Here is a 17,121-nt window from a genome sequence, read left to right on the forward strand (position 1 = left end):
AGACAACTGTGTAGGTGGTTAAGAGGACTGCATACATAGTGGATAGGCGTTTGAAGCAGTTCATGTGCTAAGGCCTGGCTCACTGCCTGAGTACTTGGGTACTGACTGAATTATTAGAGTACAGCAAGGAGAGTGCCTGGGTGAATTTATAAGTTGTTGGCTTTTGGCACAGTGATTGGATTAGTACTTGGTACTGAATGGGTCACTAGAGGAGTGCAAAGGGAGTGACAGGATGTTTGCTGGACTGTATGGATACTGACTAGGGAATTGAAGGTGAAGTGTATAGTATGTTAGAAGACTGCATGCATACTGCATAGACATGTTAAGCGGTCTATGTGGTAATGTATGGTTCACAACATGAGTACTTGGAAACTGACTAAATCATCAGACTACTGCTAGGACAGTGCCTGGGTAAAACTTTTACATTTTCAGTTCTGGCGCAGTGAAGAGAATAGTACACTTTAGTGTCAAACCCTGACTCATTTTATCAATGCATAAGCAAAGACAAGCACCGCTATCCCTAGGAGTTTACCAAAACTCATTCACTACAGTGGAAGTGGTAAGGAAACTGCACACAATCTACATATTTCAGGACTGCACTTTTGTGTCAAAGCCTGACTCATTTAATCAAACCATAAGCAAAAACTGCCTTCTAATGCTACTAAAACTTGACAACAAGACAGGTTTTAAAACAGTTATCTCTCAGCAAATACACGATGTTATCAAATGCTTCTCTCATAGTGGTTCCCAAATGCACACAGACTCACAGTGTGATTCTAGACAAGCAACACTATCCCTGGCAGCTTACCAAAACTCATTCACTACTGTGCAAGGGGTAAGGAGACTACACACAATCTACATATTAAAGTACAGCACATTAGTGTCAAAGCATGTCTCATTTTATCAATGCATAAGCAAAGACTGGCTTCTAATGCTACTAAAACTTGACAACATGACGGGTTTTAAAACAGTTATCTGTCAGCAAATACACAATGTTACCAAATGCTTCTCTCACAGTGGTTCCCAAATGCACAAAGACCAACAGTGTGATTCTAGACAACAACCACTATCCCTAGGAGTTTACCAAAACTCATTCACTACTGTGGAAGTGGTAAGGGAACTGCACACAATCTACATATTTCAGGACTGCACTTTTGTGTCAAAGCCCAACTCATTTAATCAACGCATAAGCAAAGACTGGCTTCTAATGCTGCTAAAACTTGACAACATGACAGGTTTTAAAAGAGTTATCTGTCAGAAAATACATGATGTTACCAAATGCTTCTCTCACAGTGGTTCCCAAATTCACACACACTCACAGTGTGATTCTAGACAAGCACCACTATCCCTAGGAGTTTACCAAAACTCATTCACTACAGTGGAAGTGGTAAGGGAACTGCACACAATCTACATATTTCAGGACTGCACTTTTGTGTCAAAGCCTGACTCATTTAATCAAACCATAAGCAAAAACTGCCTTCTAATGCTACTAAAACTTGACACCAAGACAGGTTTTAAAACAGTTATCTGTCAGCAAATACACAATGTTACCAAATGCTTCTCTCACAGTGGTTCCCAAATGCACACAGACTCACAGTGTGATTCTAGACAAGCAACACTATCCCTAGCAGCTTACCAAAACTCATTCACTACTGTGCAAGGGGTAAGGAGACTACACACAATCTACATATTAAAGTACAGCACATCAGTGTCAAAGCATGACTCATTTAATCAACGCATAAGCAAAGACTGGATTCTAATGCTACTAAAACTTCACAACATGACAGGTTTTAAAACAGTTATCTGTCAGCAAATACATGATGTTACCAAATGCTTCTCTCACAGTGATCCCAAATACACACTAACTCACAGTGTGGTTCTAGACATGCACCACTATCCCTAGGAGTTTACCAAAACTCATTCACTACAGTGCAAGTGGTAAGGGAACTGCACACAATCTACATATTTCAGGACTGCACTTTTCTGTCAAAGCCTGACTCATTTAATCAAAGCATAAGCCATAACTGTCTTCTAATGCTACTAAAACTTCACAACATGACAGGTTAAAACAGTTATCTGTCAGCAAATACACAATGTTACCAAATGCTTCTCTCACAGTGGTTCCGAAATGCACACATACTCACTGTGTGATTCTAGACAAACAACACTATCCCTTGCAATATACCAAAACACATTTCTTCATCTAGAAGGAGTACTACATTTTAGTGTAGAAACATAACTCATTTCACAAATTCATAAACAATGACTGGTTTCTAATTCTACCAAAATATAAAATCAGCACAGTTATCTGTCTGCAAACACATGAAAAACACAAATGCTTATCACAGAACGGTTTCTACATGCACACACACTATCAATAAGATTGTAGAGAAAAAAAGTACTCCCTACACTTTAGCAGGAGAAATACATTAGTCTGATTACAATCAAAATAGTCTACATACATCCCCTCACAATTAAATAACTCACCTTTCAAGTTGTTTTGTTGATTAAGAAGTATATCAGTCACACACCAGATATCAGTCACACACCAGATTTTCTTATACAGAATCTCTGCACTGTGCACCTCTCAGCAGAACCAAAGAATGGCAAAGTTTCCCTCTCAGTTCCCACACATATACATGTAAACATCAAATCACATTCCTTCCCACATAAATTCAAAGGCAAACACACATTTCTATTGGTTAAACATTTCAACCCTTTCCAAATGACATAAATTTGAACCCTTCCCCCAATCTGCCTTCTGGCCGTTACCATAGAAACAGATCATGGAACACTGTACTGAGCACACAGGTCACAAGTTCAGCACACAATGTTGCTAATCAAGACAGCAAGTGTGCTTGACTTTTCAACATATCAGCTTATCATATATAATGTTCCTTACAATCAGTTTTTGTTAACCTATAAGAATCATGCGTTTAAAAAACAGAAATATACACCCTACCTTTCAGTGTAGAAGGTTGTCAAACAACCAATGATTTCTTGTCTTTTTTCAAAACTGCATCTTAGCCACCATTTTAGAAACATCTTACTTTCCAAACTGCCATTTCATTTACAGAGACCATCTGAGTGCCTCCAGACCTCCTTTCAAGATGCTTAGAGTGTGGATTGTGGGACACAGCTATATTTTCTGGAGCCAAAGGTATGCAGAAAACAAAGGCATTCACAAAGATCTAGATTTGCCAAATGTAGACATTAAATGGATTGGACAGAGAGGGTTAAAGTGGCACCAATTGATGCCATTGGTGAATTCCTTCATGCATATCCATCACCCTGACCTCATAATAGTGCACTGTGGTGGCAATGACCTAGGAACGTTGACTGGGGTAGGTCTGGAAATCCTTATGAAGGACACCTTTGCAGAACTGATTTCACTTTTCCCCAAAACTGCCTTTGTGTATTCTAACATATGCCAAGGGCAGAAATGGAACTGGTCCGATCATTTTTGTCCACATATTGAGAAAGTTAGGAAACATGTGAATAAATCTGTTTCTACTTTTCTCCGGGACTATAGAATGGGGTCCATTTGCAATAACAATCTGTGCTTTCATATGCAAGAGATGTATAGGAGAGATGGAGTACACTTTACTGATGAAGGAAACAGAGTCTTCCTCAATAACTTTAGACTCTGTATAGGTACTTACTTATAAGTACCAAAAACTCTCAATGAACACAACGGCTCTTTTTAGAGCCACTCAAGAACAAAACACTTAAGCTTGATCTTTATCTCCCAAAAATTTCATTTTTTTTTCCATTGGATCCGCGCACCCAACGCGAGAGAATCCGTGCACCCAACGCGTTAGGATGCGCGCACCCTGCGCGCATTTCACGTTTTTTTTTTTTAAAAGGGGGACCCAGGGGGTCCTTCTGGGACCCCCTAAACACCTCTAGAGGGTAAGAGTATTTCCACTCTGCCCCCTTTATATGTTTTACACACTTATTCCCCTTGCTTCTTCAGCCTCGCTTCTACCGAGGCAGAAAATGGCCGCCAACAGTTCCTGGTTTCGAATGTAGACAGACACTCGACAGCCAATTAGCATTCAGCGCGCGATCTGGAGGGTGCGCGCTCGGTTCGGAGAGGATACGCTTACGGTGCGGGTAGGGTGCGCGGTTCCTCCCCGGCCATAGATATCACTAACTTTTTTACCCTAATTTTCTCAGGAACTACTGAACAGATTCACACCATTTATGCAAAAGGCACGAGTCTGAACTGAGGACTACCTCTTAGCCAAATTTCAGCGGTTCAGGCTGTAGCTGCGACAACAGATCCTATGGGAAATTGCATGGGGAAAACGTGTTTTGGGACCCCCCTTTTTTCTCGGCCCCCACTTGACGAATCACCACGAAACTTTCAGGGTAGGAGCGGTGCGGAGCTGGCCAAAAGTTCGGAAAATTTCGCGAAGATTCGTCAACCGGCGCCAGACTTATTAAGAATAGAATGTTGCGGATTTTCTATGGAAAATAGGTCCTAACTATAACTATCTACTGGCGAGCGCCAGTAGATAACATATATATACACATATACTCGCGGGTATGATATTTCAGCAAATCTTTACTGCACAAGCCTCCAAACACCGATAGACGCGTTTCGGCACGTCACCTTTTTCAATGTCAGAATTTTTATTAATCTATTTGCCTTGCAGCTAAATTCCTCTCTCTGCCCATTCAGGGCTCTATTCTGAATAACTGTTGTTAGTACAAGATGCCTTGTTTCTATAATGGAGAGATGGAATTAATCCTTACATGATGTAAGAGACAATTCGGTTATTCCAGTGAGAAAATGAATTATCAATGTACTGTTTTAAATTTTCATTTTGAGCAAAGAATGAAATTATGTAAAATCTTTTACTTAGTGAATGTATGATAAACCGCTGGTTTTATGGCACAAATGACTGTATATTAAGTTTAGTGCTTTTTCACATGTTTTAAGATGGCTGCCACTGTGATGAAATTAATTTGGGGCATTTTATGACCATCTTCACTGTTGATGAATTTACGTAACGCAAAGTGTTAACTTTTTTGTTTAAAATGGCCACTCTGACAGTTATGTAACTGACATTAAAAAAGGCGATGTGCCGAAACGCGTCTGTCGGTGTTTGGAGGCTTGCGCAGTAAAGATTTTCCAAAATATCATACCCGCGAGTGCACTCATTTATGGCTGAAGTTTATAGTTCATTCTTGTGGTTCTCTATATTGCGGCTCACCACTGCAGGTGTTTTGCACATTTTGCACGTGGTATATGTATAAATAAAAACCTACTGGTGGTTGCCAGTACGTAGTTATAGTCAGGTTGGCTTTTCTGTAGTTCAATAGATGGAGCGTTTTTTAGTTTGCTAATAACTTTGGCCCCGTTAGACGAATCTCCAAGAAACTTTCCAAAAAGAAAAGGTTAATCGCTCACAAATGCAAACCAGCAAACACTGCCCCTCACAGTGGGCGTGGAGGACTGTGAGATTGTCTCTTGCAAGAGGCTCCTGAGAATTACCCATGCTATGTATGGAAGCATCATGGCTCTTGCGAGTGTCCCGCAAGTGTCATCAAAAAGGAAAAAAAGGGGTACATAGTACAATCAACATACAAAATGAAAGTATAGGGTAGCGCTGAAAAGAGATTTTTCAAGTAACCTTTGGAATAACTGTCTTTTTTTTCTTTATGAACTTTTTTGTATTTTTTTTAAAAAAGGGATAGAACAAAAACAAGAAACTTGGAGTAAACAAAAAACAACATCTACTTCGAAACAAAGAGGAGAGAAAACTAGGAAAAATAATGTTTTAAAAACTACTGCTTAAGCAGGCATATGCGATCCTGGACTAGCCTCTCATGTGCAGCCCTGCTTGTCTCAGAAGAAAAAAGAATTTGCTTCATAAACAGCAAAAAAGGTCTTTGTTGAGAAAAGCAGGATGGTTATCTGCTTGAGTAATGAGTACCTGAGCAGGCACAGTGTCACCAGGTTGAAAAGATGTGGATGCCCCTGCTGTGTCCTCAAGCTCTACAGCACAGGCTAACTCAGCCCAAACAATGCGCTGAGTGCATAACTCTCAAATGTCACCACATCCCAGTGATACTCATAGAATATTGCTTGTTCTGGCTGCCCCTGCTGAACTCATTTTTGCATATGTTGCAAATTACATATTTGGCAGACACTGTCTTCCCACTTGGCCTCATCTGAAAAAATTGGCATATCAAGGACTCCCCAGGTGGCTGAGGTGGATGACTTGCAGGAACAGGAGTATGACTCTCATCTGAATCAGATGACGACATTCTTATCACAGAAAATTAGCAAAGTCAGAGAGTTAGTCAAAAAGATGTAATCACAGAAAAACCCAATAGGCAAATGATGCAGCAAGGAAGGAATATCTCTTTACTAAATAAAGACATCCATATAAACCAATTACAATCCTTCTTAAGAATGTTTTTCCTCTCCCAGGCATCTCAAGCGTGTCTCGTGAAAGGCCCGCAAGATTACAAAAAAGAGAGAACTGTCTAAATATCTGAACAGTAACAATGAATCAAATGTTGTATGCATGAGTAATCTTCATTGAATACGGTGTTCAATCTGCATACAACTGTTCAGAGAAAGCCAAAATAGTGAATGCCAATTCCAAAACAAATGCCCTAATATGAACAGCGTCTATCTGTATCAAACCCCTGACACACACCAAACCTACATTATGAAATTAAGTTGATATCAGTAGAGAACTGAGTACTTTAAACAGTGTTTAATCTATGGAGGGGGTTCATTATATACCAAGCTGTATGCAAACAGTGAAACTCTCATGAGAAATCCACCACAGAGTATTCAAAAGAATCTACTAAGAAGAGTGTACATGCTATGCAACAGTTGTCAAAAAAGACACTATTTGCTCAAAATAACCAAGATATGAAGGTGCTGAAGATCATACTACCTGCACCCTTCACACTGTGGTGAAACCTTTACAGATTGCCCTTTGTCTGATGCAAAACAAGCATGCATACATAGGTTAGTACCTGGTATACACACTCTTAGAAGTTAAATATAAATTATCATACTGACAAGATTTTGTCTAATAACTCAAGGCCTCTTACAAAAGTTAGTATCTACTATGTAGAATTATTCTCCTGTTGGAAATATTTTCTGGAGAACCAAAAAGTTGAGTGGAGCATAATGAATACAAGTGTATTGTCACTTGTACACAGAGTTACTCTTGAATGCCAACATTTATAATGTGTTCAATGCCTCTACATAGCTATGGGTCATTAGGAGCACACTCGTTTTGTAAACACACCTATCAGCTGCACCCAAGCTGTACAAAAGTACGTAGAATTGATATAGTTGATACTCGCCTCAATTTAAAATGTAAAACAAATTTGCACAATCATTGTATGATGTTATTAGTGATGATGTTATTTGAGGTGTCATGAGTGATGTCATAAATGATGTCATGGAACATGTCATGGGTGATGTCATATGTGAGGTTATAAGCAGCGCATGGCGGGGGTGAAAGTTATAGTTAGCGACTGGTGAATATCTGTGTTTTTTTTAATTCAGAACATTAATGTTGTCACTGAGAAATTCACCTAACTATAACATTACTTAAACCTTTGTTTTTTTCAATAAATATATATATATAAATATTTATATGAAACACGTTGCAGCACTTTATATATATGTACCTTGTGTACCTCTATGCAGGGCCACTGGAATTATGCGGTGGAGTAGGAACAAACTATGCGGCAGGGCAGGACCAAATTATGCAGCAGGAAAAGGCAAATTATGCAGTCTAAAGTGGCAGATTTTGTGATAGTCTTACCTCATCATTTTTACACGTTAACCCTATCTGAGCAAAGGTTACACCTCATTAGTACCAGTCTGGCATCCAAATATAGTAATAAACAACAGAAAGATGACACGTGAATTTTTAATAAGGGCCTTCTTTACAAAGGGCCTTCGAATGTGCAGCAAAAACACGTAACAGCGTTTTAGAAACTTTTGATCTGTTTGAGCTAGAAACTATTTTCTTTTGATGAAATCTGCAGATTATGAAGCAGGTGATGGATTATGTGAAACTACAATAGCATAATATCAGTGACCCTGCCTATATATACATATATTGAGAAAACGTTAGATACACACAATCATACAAAGTCAGATTTCAACTTTTGCACATGTAGACACACCCCCACAAACACTCTCTACAATTGCTCTTTGCGGGTAGCCCTACCAGTTTTATCTGTGTCCCAGTGTGCGCATTCCCCAAAATCACAGTCCCCACTGACCACATGATCAGATAATGTGTGAAACAGACGTGAATCCGCCTGACATCTATAAATGATGGTATAGGTAATAATATACAAAGGACTTATACTTACATGGAATATAGGAGCACATAATAATAAGGAGGAAATAGTAGTAGTCAAAGGAGACGTTATATTTGTTGGGAAGCCTCAGTGAATACATTCCTGTTTTTTGTACATAGGGCAAGGCAGCATAGATTGTCAATAATTCTCCCACGACACCAACAGGATACAAGATGATAAACAAATTATATCTGCAAAAAATGAAAAATGGACAAACATTAACACCATGAATGCAAAGGCCAATAACATTCATTTGTATTTTCTGTTTTGAAGATTAGCCACTCACGCAGGTATGTAGCACAGTGAGTGCTAGTGTTACAGAAATGCAACAGGTGCGGTTTCAACTGAGAAACATGTGAGCTGCAGGTGTGGGGGCCTGGAAGCAGGCATTTTGGGCCTGATTCACAAAGGTAAACTTACACATTTGTGTAAGATTACTCTTTTTTGGTATTCACAAAACTGCAATTTAATATTAGCTTCCTTACTGCTGAGACTCCTAAATCTTAAAGTTAGTATGAAATCGCAGTTTTGTGAAAACCAAAAAAGGGTAAATTTACACAAACATGTAAGTTTACCTTTGTGAATCAGGCCCGTAGAGTATCTACTCTGGCAAACAGGGCTGGTGTTAGAAGCATTGTGGTAAGAGGTTTTTAAATGTCTAGAGCTTGAGCTGTGATCTGATTGGTTGACCGCACATTCTGTCCTGGCATAACAGGTATGGTTACAGTGAGACTAGCATGTTAAATCTTTCACTGACACGGACTACAAATTGGTCTGACCTTTGGTTGATTCAGAGTCATGTGGCACCCACAAACTTTCTTAAAGTGAGTAACCTAGGACCCTAGGTGTTTGCTAATGTCTCCGGGACAGGAACTTCATCTGAGAAGGAGGAGGCGGTTAAGGGGTGTGGTCTAGTAAGGGACGCTGTTGGTCACTCGGCAAGCGAATGCATCTGAACAAAAAGTTGTGTTTAATCTCCAGCTCCAGTTTGGTGTGATTTATATCGAATAGCTTAGGCCGGGGAAATGCTACATCTGCCGACAAGAAGAGATGTGTGCCCGTGCGGAGTAATACCGCTATCTGACAGCCTGCAACAATACCGCAAGCCACCCCGTGCACACCGCATGTGCAGGGTTGCCGCACATCACTCCGTGACTGGTGCACATGGACCTGAAGCCCTGCTCTGGCTTACTCATGGCACCTGCTGACACTGCCTTGACCTCGTCAACAGGACACAGCACATCGCTCCTGCCTCTCAGCAGCTGTGAGAGCAGCTGAGGCCCTGCACTGCAACATATGCATGTGCACCATGCAACATGGAACCTGTCGGAAGAAAGCAGCTGATGCCAGCACGAAAAGCACAACAGTCAATCCCTTGCTGAGACATCAGCCCTGGCAAAGGGAGTAACTGCCCAAACACAGTTGATAAAAAAATAATATATATAAAAGAAGCATACCTGCCCTGAGAGAGACTTTAGAAGCCTAATGAATCACATCATCTCATGCAATAAGTTGAGAGGCAACAAGCCTACAGTCACATGGTCACACCGCAAAAGAGTCAGTGACGGAAGGGCCTGAGCAAGACGCAATCACTACTAGTGATCACAGGGCCCAACTGTTGCTATAGGGAGGTCAGCAGAGAGACATTTATCTCAGTCACACATTGACACTGACGCAAGAAGGTAGTGTAAAATACAATGCAGCAGCATGCTTGAAACCCACCACCATTTCACTGCAAAGAAACAGAACATTGGCACCAGATAGGCTGAGCAGATTGAAACATTTGATTGACTTTGAAGATGCCCTTGAGGAGGAGGATTATGGCAAGATCATGAAATATCTGAAGAAGTTGGCCGGTGATGGCGTAAAAGAATTGTTAAAGTAGTGTTAAATAAAATGCCAAGTGTTAACGTAGCATCGTACTAGAAAGTCAAAGAAGCGTTTGAAGACAAATTCAAACCCACAGTACGAAAGCTATATTTTCACCAAATCCTGCCAACAAACCAGCAAAACAATGGATGAATTTGTGGAGAGACTTTACTCACTCATTAAGCCTTTCAAATTCTGCAATTTCAACTATGAAAACGTCATGGCACTCAGAGTCATCAATGGTTGTCTACTAGACTCTTTTAAAGAAGCATGTTGTGTGAAACTCTCAGTCTGGAGAAAATGCTGATGGCCGCAAGAGCAGAGTAATGGGCAAATCGACAAGCTGCTGACATGGAACCAGGGACAGCATATAGTGAATCAGCGCTAACCATGAGAAGAAAACACAAGTACTGAGCGGACACACACAGGTCCGCACCTGCAAAAAAGTCAAAGCTATGCTTCTGTTGTGGATTCTCATTTCCCCATGATGGCAGAGTGCAGCCCTAGGATAAATCTGTAAGGGCTCTGGAAAAGAGAATCACTTTGTAACTGTGTGCCATGAGTGGGAGAGGCCAAGTGCGTCAGGATGAAAAGAGAGGATGGACATCAAAGACAGCCAACTACAACCTCGTCACACTCACAAAGACAAACAGCAACATCAGCTAGGTCAAGTAGAGGCCAGGCACAGCTAATCCTCCTCAACTTCATCACACAACACCTCCTCATTATCACTATCGAGTACCAGTTAGGGTGATGCATACTTGGTAATGATGTCCACAAAAGAACATTACAGGCATGTGGGTTTAGCGGCCAGTGAAGCCGACCAAAATCAAAATTGGACCCAACAGGTGAAACCCAGAAACTCACTAGGACACTGTCCCAGCATTCCATTTAAGGTAAATGGTCACTCCATACTGTTGATTATCGACAGTGGAGCATAAATCACTATCATGCCAATAGACAAGTTTAACAGTCTCTCTCCCATTCCGTGCCACACTCAGTCCAACATGAAAGTCTACACCTGGGCAGCCTCCAAACCTCTACAGAGTCAATGGTCGTTCATGGCAACTATTCAAAACAAGACCACATCAACACGAGCAACAATTCATGCCCTGCATGGAACATCGTTCAGTGCATGCCTCCTCAGCTTCTCTCCCCTTTTCTTCATGATCTTCACTGGCTCCGTATTGACAAGCGCATTGGACACAAGACGTTGTGTATTATGTTCAAGACATCAAAACATCAGACTGCCCCTGCATATCTGCAATCTCTTGTTCATCCTTATGTCCCTGTTCGCTCGCTTAGATCTGCTTCACAGGGCAATTTTCATACTCCACGTTTTAGGCTGTCTAGAATGGGAGGTCGCTCGTTTTCATGTCTCGCTCCTAAGCTGTGGAATTCACTTCCTCTGACTTTGAAGCTGGAACCTCATTATCTGAACTTTCGTAAGAATTTGAAAACCTGGTTATTTCCCCGTAAATAAATTTTAGCCATAGTGATCCTCTTATCGCCTGGTCATCGGCGGCGCCGGGAGACCCCATTGTGGGTAGCTGCGCGCCTAATAAATTAAATAAATAAATAAATAAATAAATAAAATCGTTCAGTGCATGCCTCCTCAGCTTCGCCACAGGACCTGACATGGGAATGATATCCCTTTACTACCACCAATGTGCTCATTCTGACATCACAAGTCAGTTCCCTTCATTATACCACGGCCTAGGGAAGCTCAAGGAGCTGCGAGTGCAGCTCCACATCAATGAAGATTGCCCATTGCTCAGCAGCATCGAAGGGTCACTTTTCACTTGCAGGAAGCCGTAGAGAAGGAATTGGCAACCCTTTTAAAGCATGACATAATTGAATGCTCTACGGGTCCCACTCTGTGGGTCTCACTCATAGTAGTAGTACCAAAAAAGGACAGTAGTGAAAAGGAACGCATTTGTATTGACATGCGCCCGCCAAACAAAGCAATAGAGAGGGAAAGGCATCCCGGTCCTCACGCAACAGATATGATCATGCAAATAAATGGAGCCAAAGTCTACTCTCGTCTAGAACTCAACAAGGGGTGTCGCCAGTTCAATGTGGAAGAGAAAACTGTAGGTATATTACCCCCTTCTCCACTCATGTTGGTTTATTCAGGTAGATGAGACTGAATTTTGGAGTATCCTTGGCTGCTGAATTATTCCAGGATGTTACCCGCAGAGTAATCAAACCAGTATTGCATGCTTTCAATTATAGAAATGACATCCTGGTCTTTGGAAGTACACAAAGAGAACATGACAAATGCCTCACACAAGTATGCCAGTTATTTGTGGACGTTGCCCTCATCTTGAATGCAACAAAGTGCGAATTCCATAAAGCAAAACTTAAGTTCTTCAGTCACATCATCTCTGATAGTGGCATGATGCCAGATCCAGCAAAGGTGGAAGCGCTGCCAGCTACCTTCCCCCCTCACAATGTTGCCAAGCTGTGGTCCTTCCTGGGCATGGCCAGTTATTGTTCACGTTACATTTGTAACTTCACCACTTTGAGTGCCCCGATGAGAAATCTAATAAAGTGAAATGTCCTGTTTCAGTGGTCACCTGAGTGGGATCGAAGTTTCAAGGAGTTAAAAATGGCAATCAAATATGCAACATTAATGGCCAACTTCAAACCCAAGTTGCACACAGAGGTCACAGTGGATGCGGGACCAGTGCAGCCAGGAGTCATCATTGCTCAACACAGTGGTCATCGCAATGCTCAGAGACACTTGGAGGCATATGCCAGTCGAAGCCTATCCAATGTATAACATGCCAACTCTCAACCAGAGAGGAGAGCTTGGCCATTGTCTGGGCCTGTGAACACACCTACAAGTTCCTCTATTAGAAAAGATTCACTGTCACCACGGACCACCAGGCTTTGATCAACATATTTGGAAACCCGAAGGCTAAGCTGCCCCCTGCATTGAATGTGGTGGTTGGGGCTACAGGAATACAATTATTATATTGTCTACAAACCAGAGAAAGATCAAAATCCAGCAGATTATTTTTCATGTGAACCACTGCATCTCCAGACATTGACGTCAAGGGCCGCTGAAGAGTACCTCAATTTCATCGGAATGCCAAGCACACCCTCGTCTCTGTCTGTAGAGAAGTTCATCACAGCCACCAATAAAGACAAGGACTTGGCCATAATCAAAGGGCTCATTGAGACACAATTGTGGAAATGAAACATCCAACACCTTACCGAAAGGACGGAGTTTAAAGAATTCAGGAATGTACAGGATGAACTTGCGGTCACTGAAAAGGGAATAATACTGAGATGCTCAAGAATAGTTATGCCAGAAAGCCTTAGACAAAGGGTCACAGATCTAGGCCATGAAGGGCATCAAAGCATTGTGGCCCCAAAAAGCGTTAAGCAAAAGGGTGTGGTTCTCTAAGTTGGATGAGAGATTAGAGAAAGAACTGAAAGCATGTCACATCTGCAATTGCCTGTCACAAAAGGTGACCCAGCATCCTTTGACAATCTTTGATCTCCCCACACAAGCATGGGAGCGAGTCGCAGCCGACTTCTTTGGACCGCTGGAGGAAGGACAACACCTCATGGTAATCATAGACTAATGTTGTCTTTTTTTCCTCTGGTGGAAACGCTTTTATCCACACCACATGACAAAGTTATTGCAAGGCTTGATGACAACTTCGCAACCTGGGGCATCCCCCAGATCCTTAAGCCCAACAACGATCCTCTCTTCAACAGCAAGGAACTCTAGAAATTCCTCAAGTGACTCAACATCAAACACCAAAAGAACACAACATTGTGGCCTCAAGCCAATGGTGTAATCGAAAGATTTATGGGCATCATGAAGAGAGAAGAGCAAAGAGCTTCACTGTCAGGAATAGACTTAAACCAACCACTGTGCCAGGTTTGCATGGCCTATCGGTCGACCCCTCACTCCATAGCGGGTGAGAGCCCAGCCACTCTACAATTTGGAAGAGCGATCGGAACCAAAATACCTAAATAGACATCAGACCGGCTAGCGGATGTTGGCAAGCTTTGACACATAGACACCGCTCAAAAGAGCAAGATGAACATGTATGTGGTCAAGCACCTACGTGCCTGGGAAACAGCCTTTGACAAAGGAGACTGGATACTAGTAAAGCAGAGGCAACGCTGAAAGATGGACAAAACGTTCACTGTTGATCCCCTCTAGGTGTTGGAGCACGAAGGACACATGTTGACGGCAAATCTCCCAGGGATAATTATCACTTGACATGTCACATTTCGGGTGCATACCTCACCCTTCCGAATCTCACAGGATCACCTCTGAGATGAACACTCAATAACAGCTCACCCCGAGCTAGAACCTGTGTCACCATTGCCCAGTGATGTTGGAACTCAGCCATCCCGGATCACTCTGGCTGGAAGACAGGTGCAAGCTCCTCGCAGGTTGACTGAAGAGATTGAAGTGGACCAGTGACTGTCACGCTTTGTCTAACCGGGGGTAGGTGTAGTCATATTGATAATATGAGCACCAGGTCCCTGGGTGTTTGCCGAAGACTCTGGGACAGAAACTACATCGGAGATGGAGGTGGAGGTTATTGATATGTGCTTCAGTGGTAATTTCTGAAAAGAGAGGGGTAGCGTGACCATGTGTGGTATGTTTGGAATAGTGGGGATAAATCCCACTTTTGGTGGAAGCAGATTTGTCATTACTATTTTAGAAATGCCACTTTTAGAAGAGGGGATTTCTGTGTCCTGCCTGGATGTGTATTGACAGTCTGGTTTTGACTGACAGGAGAGAGAGGATGTGCATTCACTATAGACAGTCACAAGGGGGGTTAGGTGTGTCCTGTCTTTCCTGGGTGACTCAGCACTAGGCTGAATAGACCTTGGCTGAATTTAGAGTAGCAGGAGGAGTTTCCCTTGCACCCGAATAGGCCTGGTCTGCATTTGGACTGGTGGGAGGAGTTGCACCTGCACCTGAATAGGGCTGTGCCTGCCTTCTACAATGCTGTCTCTGCCCCCCTGTGGTGTGTCTGGGGCCAGGGCCTGAAATATGAATGCGGGTGTTGTGGACTTATAATATGTGTTTGAAGTGCCCCCAGAACAAAGACTTTTGCACTACAAATACAGAGGCTGTGACCCCATGAAAAATGACATGGTGTGCGACTTGTAACCAGCGGCTGCTGGCTCTACAGACTACCACTGGCCAGAAGGAACTGTCATGCTACCAGGAGGAACCGCCATAGGACTCCCATGCTTATTGTGCTGACCAGAAGCCGGTTGGGCTACAAGAAGGACTGCCACTCTTTACTGCAAGTACCCTGATGTGCTGGCCTGGTGCTTGATTCAGCTTGGTGCCCCAGTGGTCCTCCAGGGATGAGGTAGTGCTGACCTCCCTGTCCTGTCTTCAGCACATGGTACGCTGCAATCTCTGCTAGTTGTGGTGCTGGCATTCGGTTTTGCACAATCCTGGTGCTTTCACATCAAACTGCCAAGTGCTGATGCTGTAACTTTAATGTTCCATGTCTGGGTGCTGGTGTGGCCTTTGCACACTGTGTAAAACCTCACTAGGATTTCCTGACTGAGGATCCTTCGTGCTTCCCCCACCCCTTCACCTTCGGCGAGCAGAGACCGAGGCACTGCCAGCCGTGCATTGCAGCGAGGTCTCTGACCCCCAAGGATCTGATGAACCCAGAGCGGTTGCTCTCCAGCTGGGCGAGAGCAGCCGGGCTGCCAAGCACTGCCTGGCAACCCTCTTCCATGACGCACAAGGTCCCAGGAGCGGCCTGGATCCTTCCAGTGCGTCGGTCCAGCCAGCCTCCAATCGTCTCTCAGCCGGAGGTAGTGGCCGAGAAGGTGTTGAGAAGCTTCCGTGGCCCGGGACGGGCCAAGTTCCCTGAGGGCAGTCAAAGAAAAACAAGGCTGGTGCGTGACAGCCCTATGTGGATGCACGTAGCCGCCTGCTTTAGCCCTTGATGCGGGAGGTCCGTTAACGTGGCAGCGGTCATGGGGATATTTCTTTGGGATTTGAGCATCCCGGCCGGCAGCAGCTGCCACGTGTGTTCGTGGGCAGCTGCACTTTGTTCAATTTGCAGATGCGGGGGAGCCAGTGAGATCTCTCCGCCAAATAGGGCACAATTGGTTTGGCTATGGTCATGGGCAACGGCCGCTGGCATTCCTTTGGGGGATTGCTCTATTCTTGTGGCTAGTGTGGGGAGAGCCCAGGACGGGCCTCCACCACAGTTGCTTTGACGGCTGCAACACGTATCTGTGGGTGTTTGCCGCTCCCTGTTGGGGGCATTTTGTGCAAATAACCACCTTTGTGTTCGAGCTCTGCCAATAATTTCCGATTTGGTTATGCTCTAATGTTAGTAGGTGATGTTCTTATCACATGTTGGTGATGCGTGCAACTTGCCAATGTTTACTTGTGTGCACACAATTGTAATGTTATGACAATGACCCGATTGGCCAAGTGATTTATGAATCTATATGACATCATGACAAGTGCCTAGTGGCACAGTGATCTATGTGATTGTTGTCTAATATGTGTTTATGAATAATACAAAGGATATTTTTTAATAACCTTGTGTGGAGTCTCTTTTTGCGGTGTGCCTAGTGTGTCACTGTTGTATTAGTGCGCTGCGCAAAAGCTCTACACATTGCCTCTGGGATAAGCCTGACTTCTCTGCCAAGCTACCAAGAGGGTGAGAAGGGGTTATCTTAAGTGTGTAACTCCCTAGCCCTGACTAGAGTGGTGGATTCTGCCTGGGTTAGGTGCATACCCTAGCCAACCAGAAACCCAATTTCTAACACAGAGATATAATGATCTTTTTTCTTTATGTCGGTAAAGCACTGATGATGCAGTCACTAAGTGTTGTGCCCATCCCAAAGAGATCTCATATGTTTGTTGGCAAACGG

General features: G+C 43.1%; 1 protein-coding gene and 1 long non-coding RNA gene across 3 annotated transcripts in view; one reads left to right on the forward strand and one right to left on the reverse strand.

Annotated features, from left to right (window-relative positions):
- The window catches only part of LOC146789390 (uncharacterized), a 245,062-nt gene that overhangs the window by 115,422 nt on the left and 112,519 nt on the right, over positions 1-17,121 (forward strand). The window lies entirely within an intron of this gene.
- Positions 1-17,121, reverse strand: part of HACD1 (3-hydroxyacyl-CoA dehydratase 1) — a 194,344-nt gene that overhangs the window by 98,393 nt on the left and 78,830 nt on the right. For both annotated transcript variants that reach the window (XM_085631518.1, XM_085631517.1), the window contains exon 6: positions 8,368-8,546. In XM_085631518.1, the coding sequence (XP_085487644.1) occupies positions 8,368-8,546 (179 nt within the window). The remainder of the gene's footprint in view (positions 1-8,367; positions 8,547-17,121) is intronic.

This window comes from Triturus cristatus, chromosome 10 (genome assembly GCF_964204655.1).
Source record: "Triturus cristatus chromosome 10, aTriCri1.1, whole genome shotgun sequence".
Lineage (NCBI taxonomy): Eukaryota > Metazoa > Chordata > Amphibia > Caudata > Salamandridae > Triturus > Triturus cristatus.